General features: G+C 40.7%; 1 protein-coding gene across 1 annotated transcript in view; it reads right to left on the bottom strand.

Annotated features, from left to right (window-relative positions):
* LOC311066814 (uncharacterized protein) overlaps window positions 1-22,485 on the bottom strand; it is a 42,855-nt gene that overhangs the window by 19,158 nt on the left and 1,212 nt on the right. The window contains exons 2-3 of the mRNA XM_084088194.1: window positions 21,959-22,030; window positions 12,877-13,050 (exon numbers count right to left, since the gene is read on the bottom strand). Coding sequence (XP_083944320.1) covers window positions 12,877-13,050; window positions 21,959-22,030 — 246 coding nt within the window. The remainder of the gene's footprint in view (window positions 1-12,876; window positions 13,051-21,958; window positions 22,031-22,485) is intronic.

Below are 22,485 nucleotides of genomic sequence, written 5' to 3' on the forward strand. Positions count from 1 at the left end.
AGTACTGGCTGCAAGCTCTGGCAAAGTTTAATTAACTCTAAAGCCCCCGATGCAGTACCTTAATTCAACAGCGCTAAACGCCCTCTACAGGAGACAATAATAACATCAAGATTTTATTTACCCACAACAAAGAATGTACTGATGAATTTACACATCAATAGGTGAATGTTTATGAACAAAACAAAATTTTAAAAGGGGTATTCTTTTTTCCTCTTTTTATTTTATATACCTACATATACCTACATTTTTCAACCTACTACACCTGCATTTTATTCCATTTTGATTATACTTTATGAATTCACAGTAGCTGCATTTCCATTACCCTTCAAATTGCGCAAATTGAAATTGCGAATTGAAAATACGCCCAATGGAAACACGTCATTTCACAAAAACTCCCATTTATCGCAAAAAAGTTTACACTCACATGAGGGGGGTTTTCAGGCAATTCGAAAAAGAAATATTTCTCAAAACTGCAATGGAAACAGTGTTTGCGCATTTACAGGTCACCTGACGTAGATGACGCGGTGTGTTTGCACAGAATATGAGACAGAGTTCTTTATTAAATTCATATAAGGCAAAAGAATTACAGGAATAATGGATTCTAAACCTCAAATAAATGCCACAATCAAGACCTCGAAGCAGATATGATGGAGAAACACCCAGAAACACCTCATATGTGCCGCTCACAAGTATAATAAGGGTCGTTCCTTACCATTAATGCCCTGGGGTCTGCAATCACGCCGGCGTGATCTGCTAGCTTTTTTTTTTTTATCAGTGCAAAAGAGACTCAAAATACTCTGTCGATTTTGATCTTACATACAAGTGTTATACATCATCCTGTTAAGTGTCTATTATTTTTGTGTATACTCACAATAAAACCAAAGTGTTGTGCTTTTTGCCAAATAAAGAAAAATAAACATGATGCGAGTTCTGCCTTCTCTCTGTCAGTGAAGTCCAATCTGAAACGCGTCCGAAAATGAACTGTAACTCAGCGAATACTCAGTCAAACAGGCATACAGACACACAGGCATGAAGCTTGAATTCTCTTCTTTTAAATTAAGTAATTTATATAAAATACAAATATTCTCAGTTTATGTAATCTGTATGGAAAGAGAGAGATGTCAGCCGTTCTCATCTCAGCTCATTATGTTTTAATGTGACCCTGCCCACGGAGAGCGCGCTATTCAAATGCAAATGATCTGAGGCAATCCATACAAACCTGTGAATGCCCATGTAAGCAAATTAGCTCTATATGAAATATTAATAATCAATAATAACTGGTTATAATTGATTATGAATATTTAATTATTATTCATAACGGATTATGATCAATAATTAATATTTTAATTATTTTTAATTATTTTCAGAATTTACTTGTAGCAGAATCAATAGTATGATCATTTTATCAGTTCATCCAATGAACAGAAAGCATAAACAAGTATTAACTCTAGGAAATATAATATCTTCCTGGCCAAGAAGGAATTAATCTCCAGCTAACAATAAATTAAGAAATAATCACGGGTACCAGCATCGGTAACTTAGATCGAAGTTTAAGACAATAAATTTGATAAGCACACACACAAGCAATATCTTTTTAAATACGAAAAATACTTTATTGATTATATACTAACACACAAAGCTGATTAGCTAAAATATCTAACACAAACCCACGCACACGCACACATTCATACAAGTTACAGAATGAATTACAAAAAGAAATATATAAAGAAAAATAAAAAGGGAAGGATGAGTTTAGAAAGGCGTTTAAGGGTAAGAGGAAGGAAATTCCGAAGTTCTATGCACTTGTAAGACCTGACCTGGAATGAACCATCAATCATTAATTTAACCCTTCTATCGTTTCTTAAACAGGTTAATATTTTTATACACCAGTTAAGCTTTTAAATGTCTGGAGGTATCTACTTGCGTTTCCGTTTGAGGGTTCCCTTTTGTTGGGTAAAAAGGGTTTTTTCGGGGTCCGTTGGTTGATCTCCTCGTGCTTGGAGAGCTTCGGGAAAACCAGTCACGTGGTGGCTGGGGGATGAATGAAAAGTCTTTGGAGTTGAAAGCGTGCGTTGCAGAAGAAACGTGGTCGGAATCTTGTCGCAAAACTTAACTTAGAACCGAGACTCACAACGGAAAATAAAGGAAAACTTAGAAAAGGAAAGAAGATTTAGACTAGAGTAGTAAGATGGCTTGAATAAAGCTGTTGAACCCGTTCTTCTGATCTTAATTTGGGTTCCTCGGTCTGCGCGTTTGTTACATGGTTACTGGTCCGACGGAACTTAGAGAGAACTGGCGAACAGAGAATCAAAGATTTTAAACTCAAAAGTTTGTCCCCCCCCTCCTGAAGAGAGCGGACCAATTAGACACTGGCTTTGTTTGCAAAGTCATAAATCATGTCTTCCCTGGGGGTTTAAAGACCAGATGCACAGTTTAGGCATGATTTCTAATTATCAGAATATGAAACATTTTACACAGATTTAATTCCGGCCATCTTGCTAGTTGTGTTCGTAAGATAGCATTGATATGAAACAGTACACACTTTCATTCACACCTCTAATAATTATAACAATTACATGAATTATATGGGATTAAAGCATATTAAATGGACACATGTATTGTAGAAACACATAGAATGATGTATGATGTTTTTAAGTCCATTGAAAATTGTTCTTGAATGAGTTTTACGTATACTGTAGGAAGAATCTCAGTTTTCTGGTTTAGAAAGAAGAGAATTGGTTTGTTGTTCAGAGGTCCTTAAGGAGGAGGGGGTCTGGAATGTTGTGGGCTCATTTCTGAACCAATCTGTCTTTCAAAAACCCCCTCATATTGACAAGCTTTTCGTTAGTTTGGTCATTAGAAGGGTCTTTTGCAGACTCTCTGGCGCCGGGATGGTGAGTTTTATGGACTTTGATAGGTGTATGTCTCTTGGTGTGTAAAGTGTATGGGCTTGAGACAGCCCTGAGGTCATGAGTATTTCCTGTTGAAATCTGTTTGCATCATGGGACCTCTTAATTGTGGGATTCTCTCAACCAGTCGGCGTTTCGGCAACAAATCTCGCATTGTCCATTCATTATTTAGTTGGTGTTGGGGGAGGCTCTTTTAAATAGCCAGAATGATGACGATCATGAGACGTTCTGAACAAATCTTCTCTTTTGTTCGGCAGGAAGTAGAGAGTTTGAATTAATTTTCTGGAAGAAAATTAGTCTGTGGTCGGTTTCTACTCATTGTCGCTACACCCATATCAGCTGGATAACAGACACCGCGAGTAATCAGACTCATGCACTTTGTCATCACTTTCACTGTGTGGAATAATCCTTAGGAATAATTTAGTTTCACATCGAGGAGCAACAGATCCAGCTATTCAGAGGACTGTGAATAGTAAGTTTTTTATTCTTAAGTGCTTTGTTCTAATCGCGATATGCAATAGTGTCGGTAAACTACAAAAAGACTGTTTAAATATGAATCGCGTGTCTGTGTGTGAATGAATGGCGCAGATGTTTACTACAGCTGTAAACAACAGCGCACACTTGCACTTATATTAGTAAACATGTTATTTTTACATGAACACATCTACTAGTTTTGCTTTTACCAAACTACACTCACCTAAAGAATTATTAGGAACACCTGTTCAATTTCTCATTAATGCAATTATCTAATCAACCAATCACATGGCAGTTGCTTCAATGCATTTAGGGGTGTGGTCCTGGTCAAGACAATCTCCTGAACTCCAAACTGAATGTCAGAATGGGAAAAAAAGGTGATTTAAGCAATTTTGAGCATGGCATGGTTGTTGGTGCCAGACGGGACAGTCTGAGTATTTCACAATCTGCTCAGTTACTGGGATTTTCACGCACAACCATTTCTAGGGTTTACAAAGAATGGTGTGAAAAGGGAAAAACATCCAGTATGCTGCAGTCCTGTGGGCGAAAATGCCTTGTTGATGCTAGAGGTCAGAGGAGAATGGGCCGACTGATTCAAGCTAATAGAAGAGCAACTTTGACTGAAATAACCACTCGTTACAACCGAGGTATGCAGCAAAGCATTTGTGAAGCCACAACACGCACAACCTTGAGGCGGATGGGCTACAACAGCAGAAGACCCCACCGGGTACCACTCATCTCCACTACAAATAGGAAAAAGAGGCTACAATTTGCACGAGCTCACCAAAATTGGACAGTTGAAGACTGGAAAAATGTTGCCTGGTCTGATGAGTCTCGATTTGAGACATTCAGATGGTAGAGTCAGAATTTGGCGTAAACAGAATGAGAACATGGATCCATCATGCCTTGTTACCACTGTGCAGGCTGGTGGTGGTGGTGTAATGGTGTGGGGGATGTTTTCTTGGCACACTTTAGGCCCCTTAGTGCCAACTGGGCATCGTTTAAATGCCACGGCCTACCTGAGCATTGTTTCTGACCATGTCCATCCCTTTATGACCACCATGTACCCATCCTCTGATGGCTACTTCCAGCAGGATAATGCACCATGTCACAAAGCTCGAATCATTTCAAATTGGTTTCTTGAACATGACAATGAGTTCACTGTACTAAAATGGCCCCCACAGTCACCAGATCTCAACCCAATAGAGCATCTTTGGGATGTGGTGGAACGGGAGCTTCGTGCCCTGGATGTGCATCCCACAAATCTCCATCAACTGCAAGATGCTATCCTATCAATATGGGCCAACATTTCTAAAGAATGCTTTCAGCACCTTGTTGAATCAATGCCACATAGAATTAAGGCAGTTCTGAAGGTGAAAGGGGGTCAAACACAGTATTAGTATGGTGTTCCTAATAATCCTTTAGGTGAGTGTATATTGCTATACTGAAATGAGTAAAAATCGACTGAAATATGTTGAAATAAAATGTCTTTGTATAAGCAACGTATTAAACTGCAAATTAACATTTATATGCAAATATTTCTGCTCAAATATGTTAAATATATAGTATGTGATGTTTTGTTAAAAATAAAGTAGGTATATTGAATTATCAACTGTTATGTGGAAGTGTTCTAATCTGTGTTTCATTGCAGTTTCCCTGTTAGCTCACCTGCAATCAACAGGTTAATTGGTGTCACCTGAAGGGAGCCACTTTAAATCTAGGACACATGCTCTCGTTCTCGCTCTCTCTCTCTCGTCTTGCAGCCAGCACTGCAGTAGCAGTGTTTCTGCTTCTACAGTCCCCTTTTTCTTTTAATATTAAATAAACTTTGTTTTGATTGGTAGATTTTTGTTTTTGTGTCCTTTATGTTGCATCCCTAGAGCCAGGGTTGTAACATAATGGGGGCTCGTCCAATTTGGTTGGTAAAAAGCATTTGTTTCTTTTGATATTTTGGGGACTGTATTTGTTTATTCCCTTTGATTGAGATCATTTGGTGAGTATGGTTGTTTGAGTATTTTTGAATATATGCATGAGTTTTCCCGGTTAGGAAGGGTGAGAGTTCCAGCTGGGTTGATTATTCGATCCTTCCATTGGTTCACTCTTTTGTTATTTTTGTTTTCAAGGTTATTCTGGGTGGAGACTTGTTCTCTGTCAGGGGTAAGCATTTCAGAACTGTGACCATTGATTAAATGGTTCACAGTTGCTGAGTTTTTGCTTTTAAAGTCGCCTCGTGCCCGGTACACCTCAGAAGATAGATAGGAGTTAGAAGTGTTAGGCAGGTATCCGGGTGTATCTCATGTGTTTTGTATTATGTTTGGGCTCAGCAACCATGCTAACTTTTTTGATGGAAGTGAAAGAGGAATACTTAAGTTAGGTGAGTTAAACATTTTTTGAGGTACTGTAGTGTTTATTTGGTCCATGATCCTAACTTTAGTGTGTTAGCAGTGTTTGTGTGAAGTTCCTTTGTGGACTTTAGTGTAGACTAATGCCCAGTATTGCCTTTAAATATTCATGATTGCTTGGGGTGAGTAATCTTCTGTGTTTGGGTTAGTTCTACTTCTGTTTAAAGCTTTAAAAGCTTTGTTTGAGAGCATTTTGTGTTTTTTTTTTTTTTTTTTGTAGCTGTGTGCTATTGGACCTGTTGTGTTGGCTGAACTTCTGTGTAAGAAATAGTGTTACTACTTAAGTGTAGTTAGTGTTGAGTTTAGTAATGGCTTCTTTAGAAGACTTCCTAAAGGAACCTTCAGAAGAGTTACTTGAGTTTTTTTTTTACAAAGGATCAACTTTTGCAGTTGTCCTCTCATTATGATATTCCCATCACAAGTAGTGAGAAGCGACTGAAGGATAGTGTGAAGGAAATCATTAGAAGTGTTTTGATTGACAATGGTATTTTGAAAGTTAAGCAGGTTTCCCCACAATCCATGACTGCTCCTTTGTCTGAAGATGCAATTGAGCTTAGGCTCAGAGAGCTAGCTTTCCAGGAGAAACAGCTAGAGGTTAATATAAAATTAAGAGGGAAAGAAATGCTTCTTGCACATGAATGGTCTCTTAAAGAGTTGGAATTAAAAGCTGCTGCTTTAACTCCAAGAGGTGATGTTTCTCCATTTGATGTTGGTAGACATATTAAGTTAGTACCTCCTTTTTCTGAGAAAGATGTTGAGATTTTTCTCATTTTGAACGGGTGGCAACCACATCAAAGTGGCCTAGAACTATGTGGACTTTGCTTTTACAAAGTATCATGGTAGGTAGAGCTCAGGAAGCCTTGAGAAGAGTGCTAATTATGATGAGGTTAAAGCAGCTATATTGAAGGCATATGAGCTGGTTCCTGAAGCTTACCGCCAGCGCTTTTGAAGTTGTACAAAACTTGCTCACGACACTTATGTTGAGTTTGCAAAACAGAAGGAGAATCTGTTTGATCGGTGGTGTACATCTCAGAAGGTGGAAAGTAAGGAACATCTTAGACAACTCATTTTGCTTGAGGAATTTAAAAACCGTCTGCCCGAGGTTGTTTCTGTTTATTTGAATGAGCAGCAGGGACGGACTGGGGCTAAAAAACAGCCCTGGACTTTCTCCCAAATAGGCCCATCATCCGGCCATTTGCCTCTAGCCGTGTGCGACAGACACTAGCCAGGATGTCCTAATACTATATGCCACAATACTGTAGCCTATCAGACAAGGTATTCACAGCAAGTAACATCTCAAAACCAATGATGATAATTGGGGACGGGATTGTGTTTATTAATGAAGCCTCAGCCTTCAAATAAAAACAAAAAATGTACAATGCCTTAAAATACAAATAATGAAATGTCACTGGGTACAGAAACCCCAAATTACAGAAACTTGTAATTATAAAACATATAGATACTAGGGGTCTCCAACCTTTTTGTGTGCGAGGGCTACCTCAAGGGATAAAGTAATCTAGAAGGGATTTTTATTTGTTATACTCCAATATTTATTATAGCCTACATATAACATGGTGAAGCTTTTTTACTTTTCACCATCATATGGGAAATAATAAAATATCTTGATATTCTGGTTCAGACTTACAAGCGTTTAAAAAAATCCTGAAAAATCCTGAACATATTTATTGATTTTTTTGTTGTTGATTTTCTATAAACCTATTGTATGTGTTATCAAAAACAGTAGCCCAAACATTTAGTATAAATATAAATGAATAAATAAATAAACTGCCATAACTTCTAAACAAAATATTACTGCATTACATTTAATACATTTATACATGACTATATTAATATAACAGCATTGTTTTACTAAAGTTAATTAATAAGTTGTGGTGTGAAATGTCTTCTAACTGGTTTGTTCTCGGAACAATGTTTCGCCTGTTTTTTGCGTCAATATTGAGAATATCAGCGCTGTTTCGTCTGTCTTTTTACAAGCTTAAATCACATAGTCATTTGTGGTTTATAATAGAGATAGAGAATTCTGCGCTGAATTGAAATGCTTCTCAGTGGATCGCGCAGCTCTGTGTAATAATGTTCGCGTGATCGAGATCAGCTTTGTCCGCGATCGCTGTTTTTTGGGCCGAGCTGATAATGCTCTGCGCTGCTCAGATCAAACAAGTTTTGTTCCGCTTTTTGAGCGTTTGCCATTTGATGTTTCTCATACGCAACACAAATGACAGCGTATAATCAAAGATAGTTGGGTAATTTTGTAGAGGCAAAAGTTCAACGAAACGTTTAGTTGAAAAGGTCGCAAAATGATACCACTGGAACCACGACGGCAAGTTGGGGCTATTTTTAGAATGTGTTTAGCGGGCAACTCATATGCACCACGTTGGAGACCACTGCTATACTATAACTTAACTATTCAAATATAATGTAGCAAATTTAAAAGTGCAGCCTTATAAAACTAACTTTCTGTCAGTGGCTGTAGGCCGACTCTTCTTCCTCAGTTGTTGTTTTTTACACGTATCATAAGTGATCGTATTAGTGCCCCTGCTGTTGGCTGTTCATATTGCTTTATTAGACTCTTTTTTTTTTTTTTGTGCCGACGGCCCTCGGTTGGACGGCCGTTCTGGACTTTTCCAGAACGCACAGATTGTCAGTCCGTCCCTGATGAGCAGAAGGCAGTGACTTTAGAACAGGGTTTCTCAAACTCGCTCCTGGAGGGCCACTGTCCTGCACAGTTTAGCTCCAACCCTGATCAAACACACCTGAGCAAGCTAATCAATGTCTTCAGGATCACTAGAAACTCACAGCTAGGTGTGTTTGATCAGGGTTGGAGCTAAACTGTGCAGGACAGTGGCCCTCCAGGACCGAGTTTGAGAAACCCTGCTTTAGAACAAGCTGCAATCTTGGCAGATGAGTTTGTCTTAACCCATAAGGTAAAGTTTGGTGACAAACAAGCTGAGGTTCAGGTCCAGATTAAGCACAATAGGTCTCGGTTTGTAAAGTCTGTGCCCTTTGCCTCATCACCTGCCAATAAAATGACTAATGATGGGTTGATTTCAGAAAGGGCTTGTTTTTATTGTAAGAGACCAGGCCATCTTATCGCAGATTGTCCTGTTCTAAGTAAGAAACAGAAATCCACAAAGACTGTAGCATTTGTCAAGCCTTCCTTTGGCATCTTCAGTTGCTAATGTTTCATGCAAGAAAGGTGAGTTAGCTGGCTCATCACTTTTGATGGATGGTTTTGTGTATCTGTTTACTGACCCTGAACACAGGCAAGCTATCAAGATCTGGAGAGATACAGGAGCTTTTCAATCTGTGATTTTACGTGATGTCTTGTCCTTCAATGAAAAGTCAGCTCAAGGTTCAGAGGTAATTGTTAAAGGTTTTGGTGGAGGATTTTTGTCTATGCCTTTACATAGCATTAATCTCCAATCAGATTTAATCTCTGGGGAGGTTGTTGTTGCACTTTGTTCCCAGATTCCCATAGATTGTGTGTCCTTTATTCTAGGGAATGATTTAGCTGGTGGGAAAGTTCTAGCTGTCCCTGAAGTAACCCCTACTGTCCTTAAGTCAGATGGTCCAGATGAACTTGAATTGGCATTTCCAGAAACTTGTCCTGTTTGTGCAACTACTCGTGCTATGTCTGCTAAGAGGCAAGTTGAAGACAAATCTTCCAACAGTCAATCGGTGATACCACTGTGATACTTTCATTGCCCAAGGTGACATGAACTTGGCAGGGAGTGGAAAGATGTTTCCATCTCGTGAACAGTTAATACTTGAACAAAAACAAGACCCCACTTTGTCGCCCATGTTTGAAGATTTAGTGTCTGATGAAGTGCTATCAAATGTTGCTTCTGGCTATTTTGTTAGTGATGGTGTTTTGATGAGAAAGTGGACAGATCCAAAAATACCATGTGAGGATGACTGGAGTAGTGTGTTTCAAGTGGTGGTTCCAGAAGTTTATCGATCTGACATAACATCTGGCATATTGTATCTCGCCCATGATCATTGTCTGTCTGGTCACTTGGGGGTCAGGAAAACTTTGGATCATGTGTTAAGGCATTTTTTTTCTGGCCTGGAGTGAGGTCCGATGTGGCTCAGTATTGTAGATCATGTCATGTTTGTCAGGTTGTAGGCAAACCTAACCAGTCTGTGCCTGCAGCTCCATTGCATCCCATTCCTGCCATTGGAGAGCCATTTGAACATGTTTTGATTGATTGTGTTAGACCTCTTCCCCGTACCAAATCAGGTAATCAATATCTTCTCACAATTATGTGTGCTGCCACAAGATTTCCTGAAGCTGTTCCTTTGTGCAAGGTCACAGCCCCTGCCATTTCCAAAGCCCTTAGTAAGTTTTTCAGTGTTTGGACTACCAAGAGTTGTTCAGTCTGATCAAGGGTCTAATTTTATGTCTCGCCTTTTCTCCCAGCTGTTAAAGCAGTTGTCTATTCAGCGTAACATTTTATCTGCGTATCATCCAGAGTCTCAAGGTGCACTTGAGTGATTCCATCAAACTCTCAAGACTATGCTGAAGACCTACTGCAAAGAGTTTGAGAGAGACTGGGATGATGGCATTCCACTAGTCCTCTTCGCAGTTAGAGTTGGTTCAAGAATCCCTTGGTTTTAGTCCAGCTGAACTTGTGTTTGGCCACACTGTGAGGGGGCCCTTGAAATTGGTAAAGGAGAAATGGTTGGATGTTGAGCATTCTACTCCTACTAACCTCTTGGACTATGTGTTTAACTTTCGTTTTAGGCTTAGTAGAGCTTGTGAACTGGCCAAAGAGAATTTGAAAGCAGCTCAGGAGAAGTTGAAGACTTGGTATGACCGAAAGGCTAAACATCGTGTGTTTTGTTCAGGAGACCAAGCGCTGGTGCTCTTACCAATACTGGGTTCTGCATTGCAGGCTCAATACAGTGGTCCATATACCATTGATCGGAAAGTTGGTGAGTGTAACTACTTGGTTAAGACTCCAGATCATAAAAGGAAAACCCGCATGTGCCATGTGAATTTACTCAAACCTTACTTCGACCGTAATCAAACAGGGTCTACAGAGGTCAAGGCCTTGGCTGCACTGAATGCTTCATCTACTGAGAGCGTAGAAGGTGTTGCTGTCTCTGAGATTGCGCAGAGTAGATTGCCAAATTCTAAAATCTTGGCTGATTTAGACATTCATTTGTCTCATCTAAATCTCTCTGAGTGCTCTGATATTATTCAGTTAATTGGTCAATATTTGGTCTTGTTTTCTGATGTTACATCTTGTACCAATGTGCTAGAGCATGACAGTGACTACGTTTACAAGCTGTTAAAATTCGGGTTATGGTCGGGTTAAGGTCACTATTTGGGTTTCTGAAACATTCGGAATAACCCGTTTACATGCGTGAGCAGAGAGAGTTACTCCTGTATACATGGAATTTGTAATCAATTGGCAATATCCCGATGTAAACGGCGACGCACGGTTAGCGTCTGGACGTACGGACAACCTTAAGACGCAATATGCGTAATTTCCTATTCTTCTTCCTGTATCCAAAGACAACAACAACAACAGCAGCAGCACGCAGATAATGAATAGTTCGGGGCAGATAGCGATCGCCTTTGTTTGCGCTTTCCTCCTCGCTCCAAAAGTGTGGTGCTGTGCTGCGTCTCGCCATGTTTACCTCTACTTCTTGTTTATATTATTAATATTAAATAAACTTTATTTTGATTGGCAGGTTTTTGTTTTTGTGTCCTTTATGTTGCATCCCTAGAGCCAGGGTTATAACATCAACTAAGATGTTATTATAGTGTTTGTTCCAATATTCAAAATAATGAATCCTTAACTTTGAAATGCGTATGATCAAATCTTTTTTGATGTATGAATCTTTTTTGGACATATGATAAATTATTTTTTATACTTTTAAAAAAGAAAGGTTACACTTGAAATATTGTTAAAATTGTTGATTTATGATAAAATCTTTTTTGATGTATGAATCTTTTTTTGACATATGATAAATTATTTTTTATACTTTTAAAAAAGAAAGGTTACACTTGAAGTATTGTTAAAATTGTTGATTTATGTGAAAACGGTTTAATAAAATAGAACATATTTACAAGGTAGATGTAAGCAACATCTTAATAGGTCAATAAAAACCTTGTCATTAAACTATTTATTATAGTTTTTTTTATTAGTGTCACATTTGGGGAGGATATATTCCAAAACTTTCTGAAAATACAGTATGAGAATTAACTGCATGGTTACTAGAAATGTTTACCATGGATATTATGTAATTTGCATGCATACAAAATAAGTCCTCACATTCTTTACTTGTGTACTCTCAGTGATACACCTGAATGAAAGGCTCATTATGCGGCTCATTATGCGGGGCCTTGTCTTCTCAGGTGTGAGTCACGCCCACACGCATATTGCCTTTCCAAACAAAACGTGTCTTACAAAGTTTAAATCAATATATTGTTTTATGTGAATGATTAGGCAGGATGATTTTCAGATCAGTTTGAAGAAAAAACTCTAGGCGACAACACCCATTATTCAAAAGTCTTGTGGACGCATTTAGCATGCGTTTTGTGGCCTGATATCAGAAACTTAAATTTTTAGTTTTTTTTCAATAACCATGCATAAACATTATTCTCTCAAAAATACAAACATGTACATGTTGCTCACATATTATGGTAGCCCTGTTTGTGCTAAATAGAGTGTAATTACACCTTTGCCATTAATATGTTTCTAAGCAACTGAAAAAAACACAAATGTCAGGGCATGTCAAAACATCTCAAGGACCCCAAAAACACCTCAGACCCCAGAGGGTTAATGCTCGGAAAACACACATACATCTCCTTCGATTAATAATAATAATAATGGCTAGTGCAGTGGCTGGGATATACATAAACCTACCAACGTCCGTTGACATGATTTTTGGAATGATTTTACTTATCGTGAGAGGAAAAAGTTTTAGTCATTTCACTATAGCTTTTTGTCGACATTTAGAAGAAAAAAATAAAGTTATATGTTAGTAGAAAAGTTTTTCGCAAATCTGTAATGGAAACGCGCCTAGTGACAGTTTCATGTGAGAGTAACGTATGATCTTACCCCAGTAACTCCAGTTTACAGTGAGGATTCTCCAGTCCAGCAGAAAACAGCTTCACTCCTGAGTCTCCTAGTTTATTATATGACAGATCCAGATATCTCAGGTGTGAGGGGTTTGATCTCAGAGCTGAAGCCAGAGCAGCACAACCTTCATCTGTCACACCACACTTCCTCAACCTGTAGAGAACAATGACACACTCTTCACTCTCTCAGATCAAAACAGAAATCTTTGCTTTTCTTGATTGTGTTTACAATTTGTGCAATATCTTTTTTTTTTAAACAATGAATTCAATATATCAGTAAATTGAACTGTTATTCTAAGAGATTATGTCTCTATGTGAGGGAGAAAGATTATATGAAACTGATCAAATGGAATACATTGAATACATTACATACATTAAATAAAATGTTTATATGCATGTAGCGCCCCCTAGGCCTATCTCCTGGTACTAAAGGGCGTTCCTGGGTTCTTAAATTAATCCTAGTAAACTGTATATAATATATAGAATTCTTGCTGACCTCCTGTTTAAATGTCTGTTTGTGTGACTTTACATGTGCTTTGAATAACTCATAAACTTTTAAACCACAACCCTGTATACTTACTTGTGTGTAACTGACTTAAACCATATTCACATGAAATATCATTTACATATTAAATCTATTACCCAATGATATCTTACACTAAATAAATACTTAGGACTCAGTTACTAAAATGTTAAATAAAAATAGGGTTTACTGAATAAATAAAATATTAAATTCACCAAAAGAACGAATTCTCAATATAAACAAAAAAATAATATACAAGTGTATTAAATGAAGAAAAGTATTCAACAAATACTTACTTAGCTTATTATGACCGCCGCTAGCGTAGCTAGCGAAAGCGGTCATATAGTGATTGTCAAAGTTTTTTTTTTTTTTTTTTTCCGTCATCTTACTGAATTTTCCGTCAACGATACCAGGGACACCGAAGCACCGGGGAACATGAAATTTGGTGGGCATGTAGCCCCACTAGACTTCTAAGGAAAAATTTCGTTTGGTCCCCGGGGGCCACTCCCCCCCCGCGCTGGGCCCCCCCAAACCCCCAAAAATGCAGTTTTTCCTAAATAACTACCTGAACCGTGGCACCGAGGATGAAGAAATTTTTATGGTATGTTGGTCTACTAGACTTTTACGGAAAAATTTCGTTTGGTCCCCGGGGGCCACTCCCCCCCCCCGCGCTGGGGCCCCCGTAAATTTTTCGTCAACGATACCAGGGACACCGAAACACCGGGGAACATGAAATTTGGTGGGCATGTAGCCCCACTAGACTTCTAAGGAAAAATTTCGTTTGGTCCCCGGGGGCCACTCCCCCCCCGCGCTGGGCCCCCCCAAACCAAAAAAAATGCAGTTTTTCCTAAATAACTACCTGAACCGTGGCACCGAGGATGAAGAAATTTTTATGGTATGTTGGTCTACTAGACTTTTACGGAAAAATTTCGTTTGGTCCCCGGGGGCCACTTCCCCCCCCGCGCTGGGGCCCCCGTAAATTTTTCGTCAACGATACCAGGGACACCGAAACACCGGGGAACATGAAATTTGGTGGGCATGTAGCCCCACTAGACTTCTACGGAAAAATTTCGTTTGGTCCCCGGGGGCCACTCCCCCCCCGCGCTGGGCCCCCCCAAACCCAAAAAAATGCAGTTTTTCCTAAATAACTACCTGAACCGTGGCACCGAGGATGAAGACATTTTTATGGTATGTTGGTCTACTAGACTTTTACGGAAAAATTTCGTTTGGTCCCCGGGGGCCACTTCCCCCCCCGCGCTGGGGCCCCCGTAAATTTTTCGTCAATGATACCAGGGACACCGAAACACCGGGGAACATGAAATTTGGTGGGCATGTAGCCCCACTAGACTTCTAAGGAAAAATTTCGTTTGGTCCCCGGGGGCCACTCCCCCCCCGCGCTGGGCCCCCCCAAACCCAAAAAAATGCAGTTTTTCCTAAATAACTACCTGAACCGTGGCACCGAGGATGAAGAAATTTTTATGGTATGTTGGTCTACTAGACTTTTACGGAAAAATTTCGTTTGGTCCCCGGGGGCCACTTCCCCCCCCCGCGCTGGGGCCCCCGTAAATTTTTCGTCAACGATACCAGGGACACCGAAACACCGGGGAACATGAAATTTGGTGGGCATGTAGCCCCACTAGACTTCTAAGGAAAAATTTCGTTTGGTCCCCGGGGGCCACTTCCCCCCCCGCGCTGGGGCCCCCGTAAATTTTTCGTCAACGATACCAGGGACACCGAAACACCGGGGAACATGAAATTTGGTGGGCATGTAGCCCCACTACACTTCTAAGGAAAAATTTCGTTTGGTCCCCGGGGGCCACTCCCCCCCCGCACTGGGCCCCCCCAAACCCAAAAAAATGCAGTTTTTCCTAAATAACTACCTGAACCGTGGCACCGAGGATGAAGAAATTTTTATGGTATGTTGGTCTACTAGACTTTTACGGAAAAATTTCGTTTGGTCCCCGGGGGCCACTTCCCCCCCGCGCTGGGGCCCCCGTAAATTTTCCGTCAACGATACCAGGGACACCGAAACACCGGGGAACATGAAATTTGGTGGGCATGTAGCCCCACTACACTTCTAAGGAAAAATTTTGTTTGGTCCCCGGGGGCCACTCCCCCCCCGCGCTGGGCCCCCCCAAACCCAAAAAAATGCAGTTTTTCCTAAATAACTACCTGAACCGTGGCACCGAGGATGAAGAAATTTTTATGGTATGTTGGTCTACTAGACTTTTATGGAAAAATTTCGTTTGGTCCCCGGGGGCCACTTCCCCCCCCGCGCTGGGGCCCCCGTAAATTTTTCGTCAACGATACCAGGGACACCGAAGCACCGGGGAACATGAAATTTGGTGGGCATGTAGCCCCACTAGACTTCTACGGAAAAATTTTGTTTGGTCCCCGGGAGCCACTCCCCCCCCGCGCTGGGCCCCCCCAAACCCAAAAAATGCAGTTTTTCCTAAATAAATACCTGAACCGTGGTACTGAGGATGAAGAAATTTTTATGGTATGTTGGTCTTAAGGGCCCACATCAACCTAGCCCATAATCGATTGTCAAAGTTTTTTTGTTTTTTTTTTCCCGTCATCTACTGAATTTTTTCGTCAACGATACCAGGGACACCGAAACACCGGGGAACATGAAATTTGGTGGGCATGTAGCCCCACTAGACTTTTACGGAAAAATTTCGTTTGGTCCCCGGGGGCCCCTCCCCCCCCGCGCTGGGCCCCCCCAAACCCAAAAAATGCAGTTTTTCCTAAATAACTTCCTGAACCGTGGCACCGAGGATGAAGAATTTTTTATGGTATGTTGGTCTAGTAGACTTTTACGGAAAAATTTCGTTTGGTCCCCGGGGGCCACTTCCCCCCCTGCGCTGGGGCCCCCGTGAATTTTTCGTCAACGATACCAGGGACACCGAAACACCGGGGAACATGAAATTTGGTGGGCATGTAGCCCCACTAGACTTTTACGGAAAAATTTCGTTTGGTCCCCGGGGGCCACTCCCCCCCCGCGCTGGGCCCCCCCAAACCCAAAAAATGCAGTTTTTCCTAAATAACTACCTGAACCATGGCACCGAGGATGAAGAATTTTTTATGGTATGTTGGTCTACTAGACTTTTACGGAAAAATTTCGTTTGGTCCCCGGGGGCCACTTCCCCCCCCCCCGCGCTGGGGCCCCCGTGAATTTTTCGTCAACGATACCAGGGACACCGAAACACCGGGGAACATGAAATTTGGTGGGCATGTAGCCCCACTAGACTTTTACGGAAAAATTTCGTTTGGTCCCCGGGGGCCACTCCCCCCCGCGCTGGGCCCCCCCAAACCCAAAAAATGCAGTTTTTCCTAAATAACTACCTGAACCGTGGCACCGAGGATGAAGAAATTTTTATGGTATGTTGGTCTACTAGACTTTTACAGAAAAAATTCGTTTGGTCCCCGGGGGCCACTCCCCCCCCGCGCTGGGCACCCCGTGAATTTTTCGTCAACGATACCAGGGACACCGAAACACCGGGGAACATGAAATTTGGTGGGCATGTAGCCCCACTATAGATTTTACGGAAAAATTTTGTTTGGTCCCCGGGGGCCACTCCCCCCCTGCGCTGGGCCCCCCGTGAATTTTTCGTCAACGATACCAGGGACACCGAAACACCGGGGAACATGAAATTTGGTGGGCATGTAGCCCCACTAGACTTTTACGGAAAAATTTCGTTTGGTCCCCGGGGACCACTCCCCCCCCACGCTGGGCCCCCCCAAACCCAAAAAATGCAGTTTTTCCTAAATAACTACCTGAACCGTGGCACCGAGGATGAAGAAATTTTTATGGTATGTTGGTCTACTAGACTTTTACAGAAAAATTTCGTTTGGTCCCCGGGGGCCACTCCCCCCCCCGCGCTGGGCCCCCCGTGAATTTTTCGTCAACGATACCAGGGACACCGAAACACCGGGGAACATGACATTTGGTGGGCATGTAGCCCCACTAGACTTTTACGGAAAAATTTCGTTTGGTCCCCGGGGGCCACTCCCCCCCCGTGCTGGGCCCCCCGTGAATTTTTCGTCAACGATACCAGGGACACCGAAACACCGGGGAACATGAAATTTGGTGGGCATGTAGCCCCACTAGACTTTTACGGAAAAATTTCGTTTGGTCCCCGGGGGCCACTCCCCCCCCGCGCTGGGCCCCCCCAAACCCCAAAAATGCAGTTTTTCCTAAATAACTACCTGAACCGTGGCACCGAGGATGAAGAAATTTTTATGGTATGTTGGTCTTAAGGGCCCACATCAACCTAGCCCATAATCGATTGTCAAAGTTTTTTTTTTTTTTTTTTTCGTCATCTTACTGAATTTTTCGTCAACGATACCAGGGACACCGAAACACCGGGGAACATGAAATTTGGTGGGCATGTAGCCCCACTAGACTTTTACGGAAAAATTTCGTTTGGTCCCCGGGGGCCACTCCCCCCCAGCGCTGGGCCCCCCCAAACCCAAAAAATGCAGTTTTTCCTAAATAACTACCTGAACCGTGGCACCGAGGATGAAGAAATTTTTATGGTATGTTGGTCTACTAGACTTTTACAGAAAAAATTCGTTTGGTCCCCGGGGGCCACTCCCCCCCCGCGCTGGGCACCCCGTGAATTTTTCGTCAACGATACCAGGGACACCGAAACACCGGGGAACATGAAATTTGGTGGGCATGTAGCCCCACTATAGATTTTACGGAAAAATTTCGTTTGGTCCCCGGGGGCCACTCCCCCCCTGCGCTGGGCCCCCCGTGAATTTTTCGTCAACGATACCAGGGACACCGAAACACCGGGGAACATGAAATTTGGTGGGCATGTAGCCCCACTAGACTTTTACGGAAAAATTTCGTTTGGTCCCCGGGGGCCACTCCCCCCCCACGCTGGGCCCCCCCCAAACCCAAAAAATGCAGTTTTTCCTAAATAACTACCTGAACCGTGGTACTGAGGATGAAGAAATTTTTATGGTATGTTGGTCTTAAGGGCCCACATCAACCTAGCCCATAATCGATTGTCAAAGTTTTTTTGTTTTTTTTTCCCGTCATCTTACTGAATTTTTCGTCAACGATACCAGGGACACCGAAACACCGGGGAACATGAAATTTGGTGGGCATGTAGCCCCACTAGACTTTTACGGAAAAATTTTGTTTGGTCCCCGGGGGCCACCCCCCCCCCCCCACGCTGGGCCCCCCCAAACCCAAAAAATGCTGTTTTACCTAAATAACTACCTGAACCGTGGCACAGAGGATGAAGAAATTTGTATGGTATGTTGGTCTTAAGGGCCTACATCAACCTAGCCCATAATCACTCATTTGTGATTTGCGCCCCTCCCATAAAAAATGAAAATGCAATATTATTCTGCTTTAATCGCCCCTATCTTCAGTTGAGATGTTCAGAACTGCACCATATTTCATGTGTATGATTAACTTGACATCCTCTGGGGGTATCCTCTGCTAAGTTTCGTAGAATTTCATCCATGGGGGGGTATAAAATAAATTCATTTATGTGCACATTTAGTGACTGTACACTCATCGGCCTGTAGATGGTGGTGTTGAGCGAAGGGTTGCTGGTTTAGGATGATACTGTCACACACACACATGCAGGAATACAAACAAATGCAAGCATGCACACACACTGACATCCACACGCACAGACACACACCCATACACACACATACAAATCCACATGCACAGACATACACACACAAACACACACGCGCACACACATGTACTGTACGCACGCATACATACACGCACAGACACACAAACACATATACACACACACACAGACAGACATGCACATACTACTACTTTTTTTAGGTATATATATAAACACGCAATACAGCCAAATTGCTCCACGTCATTTATTTTTGTGGAAAGCCAGTGCAGGCCTGAGCGGCGGTCATATTTTGTACCGCCATGCGGTACATCTAGTTGAATAAAATTAAATCACCTCAAACCTCAAGTTTGAATTATCCTCAAAATGTAAAAGAAATCAAAAAGTTACATGTACCTCAATAGCCTCAAAATGTGGTAAGAGCTTAGAAACTTGTAGGCTACATTAACCTCACTTTAGCTAACATTCAACAGTAGGCTAAAATACAGTACATAACACATCATCAACATGAAACACACACGCGGGCCCACACGCACACACACACACTCACACGTGATTCACCCCACCCCAGTCCTAGCCGGCAAATGAGCTAAAACCTAACCGTTGCAGGCCTGGAGCGACGCTTGTGTTCGGTGTGGCCAAACAAAATGACCCCTTCACTCCCTCTGGAGCAAGAGAAACAATTAAAGATACCTTAATCCCAAGTGAGGGTTCTTCCGTCGAATTACCGCACCGTCACGGGCAGGCAGTCTCTCACACGCGATGTCCATGGACTGGAAATCACTCAGACAGGCATCCTCTCGGCGGCGAGATGTTAACTTTGGAAAAACGTCAACAACTACAAAGTCTTCGGCTTCCAAGTTCACAATTCAGTCCGACTGTGTGCACAAACCCTAAACAAAGTCCAACTGGCAAATATACAACGTTTGTCACGTTCTATTTTACAGTTTAACCACTAAAGCATGGAGCAAGTCATCGACGCAACTTCTCCTCAGCTATTCAGTCTCTCTCCTCCCGCGGTTTGCGACCTTTCACCTCACGTCATTCCCAGCATACAAAAGTCTTCTTCTTCTTCTTCTTTTTGATTTTTAACGGCGGCTGGCAACCAACTTAAATAGGTGCATTACCGCCACCTTCTGCTCCGGAGTGTGGAACAGAGTTTTACAATCTATTCACCAAACCCGTTTCTCTAATAAAATCGAAGAAGACTTTACTATGTATTTCACTTGCCCATTTTATTAAAACCTTAAAATTTATTTCCTGCTTTACATTCTTTCTTATTTCTTCTATCATTGTTCCTCTTTCTTGCTCATATCTTCTACAATCAAGAAATACATGAGTTACTGTTTCTTCAACCTTACAGATTTCACATAACCCGTTTGGGTGTTTCCCTATTATTTTAAGTGTGCTATTTAAATTTGAGTGCCCTAATAATATTCTGCTGAAAATAATCTCTTCTTTCCTTGACTTACCTATACACTTTATATTTTGATTTACCTTGTTTAATAAGCTGAAAAGGAATCTACCCTTTGTCCCATTGTTCCACTCTACTTGCCATTCTTCTATCAATTTACTCCAGATTAAAACCTTCATCTCTGATTTACTTAATGGAACTTGTAACTCTATTATATCTTTCTGTAAAGCTTGTTTTGCTAATATATCCACTTCTTCATTTGCCCTTATTCCTATGTGTGCTGGAATCCACATAAAACTGATTGATATACCATTTTGGACAATTCTTGAATGCATATGTAGTATATTAAAAAGAATATCTTGGTGATTAGATTAGAAAGATCTCAAGCTCTTTAAAACTGAAACTGAATCTGTACAAATTAAAACATTGTCAGGTTTTATTTCCTCTACCCACTGTAATGCCAAAAGGATTCCTATCAATTCAACAGTATAAACTGCCAAATGATTTGATGTTCGCTTTACTCCACTAATCCACTGATTACTAGTAACTTTGACTAAAAAAGCAGCCCCAGTTGTTTGATGTTCTGGATCTTTTGATCCATCTGTATATACTTGTATATGTCGAGGATATTGGGCTCTGATATATTCTGAGAAAGCATATCTAAAGTCAACTTCTCTTTCTGTTCTTTTAACCTCCAACAGATGCAGATCTATATGAGGTGTTATATAAACCCATGGTTCATAATCCTGGATTTCAACTGTTGGACTCATCTTGATATTATTTTCCTGTAATTCTTCTGCATAAATTTTACTACACCACCCAAAGCTTGTTCCACATCTTACATTTTGTTCCCAACAATTCTTTAAAACCACTTTTGTAGGGTGTTCATCTTTATGCCCCTGGAGGTTAGCATACAAAAGTCATACAATAAAATATATTTTACCACCAAACATCGAAATATTACGTTACATTATACATTTCACTTTACCAATGAAATCCTTTAAACAAAAACTCTTAAAATGAATTTCAACCCATACTTGAAACAAACACAATTGTATATCAAACTACAACTCCCATAATCCCTTTCCTTTACCCAAAATGAATAGAATGGAGATGAAACTACAATAAATTTGTTTCTTGAGCTTACTTATAAATTCTAATTTTTGTATATCTTTAAGATAATTTCTTTAGTTCTAATGTACAATTATGAACTTCAATTAAATTATCTAGCACTTAGATAACTTAAATGCTTTTTAGCACTGCGCTACATGCATACATTACAAATGCATATATTTGAATATAAATTTCTCACACAAATATCATAAAAAAAATGGTTAAGTAGATTACAAATCAGGTCAGATAGGTGGAGGGTTTAAAAGCTGAAGTGTGACTCATATTTTTTGTTAAACCATTAATTTATAAGTTTATTTATTAATTCCATTAATGTTTAAGTAAGAACTGTTATAATGTTTTAACAGTGATGTTTGTTCTCAGTGTTACTTACAGAGCGCATCTAGTTGCTGCAACCACAGGCATCAGCTTCTGGAGAACTTCATCTCCAGTGTTCTGTGTGACACTAATTGAAAATAAAAAATAAATAAGTTAATTATTCATACTAACAATAATAATAATAATAATTCATATAAGTAAATAATACATTATACCTTCCTAAATAGCCTCAACTATTGTTTTAATTAAACACTGCTTTATAAAGGACATGTGAAAAAGTTGTTTTATATCTATAACTGTAGAAGCCTCGTATTCAGCCGTCACAGATTTGTTTTTTCTTCGAAATAGAAATTAAGAAATTAAGCACACGAGTTTGTTTGCTTGTTACTTGTTTATTTACCTACTTGTTTATTTAATAATTTACTTAGTTTTATTGTCACAGGAAATGATGTGCACAAAATGTGAATCATTGTCCATCATTTTGCAAGCAACTGGTGATAAAGAAAAATGATAAACTTCATTCAGGAAAAATACTTCCTATTAAATATCTTTATATTAACTGGCTTTAGAATGTGTGCAAAG

Source organism: Abramis brama (genome assembly GCF_963993115.1).
Source record: "Abramis brama genome assembly, chromosome: 17".
Taxonomy (NCBI): Eukaryota; Metazoa; Chordata; class Actinopteri; order Cypriniformes; family Leuciscidae; genus Abramis; species Abramis brama.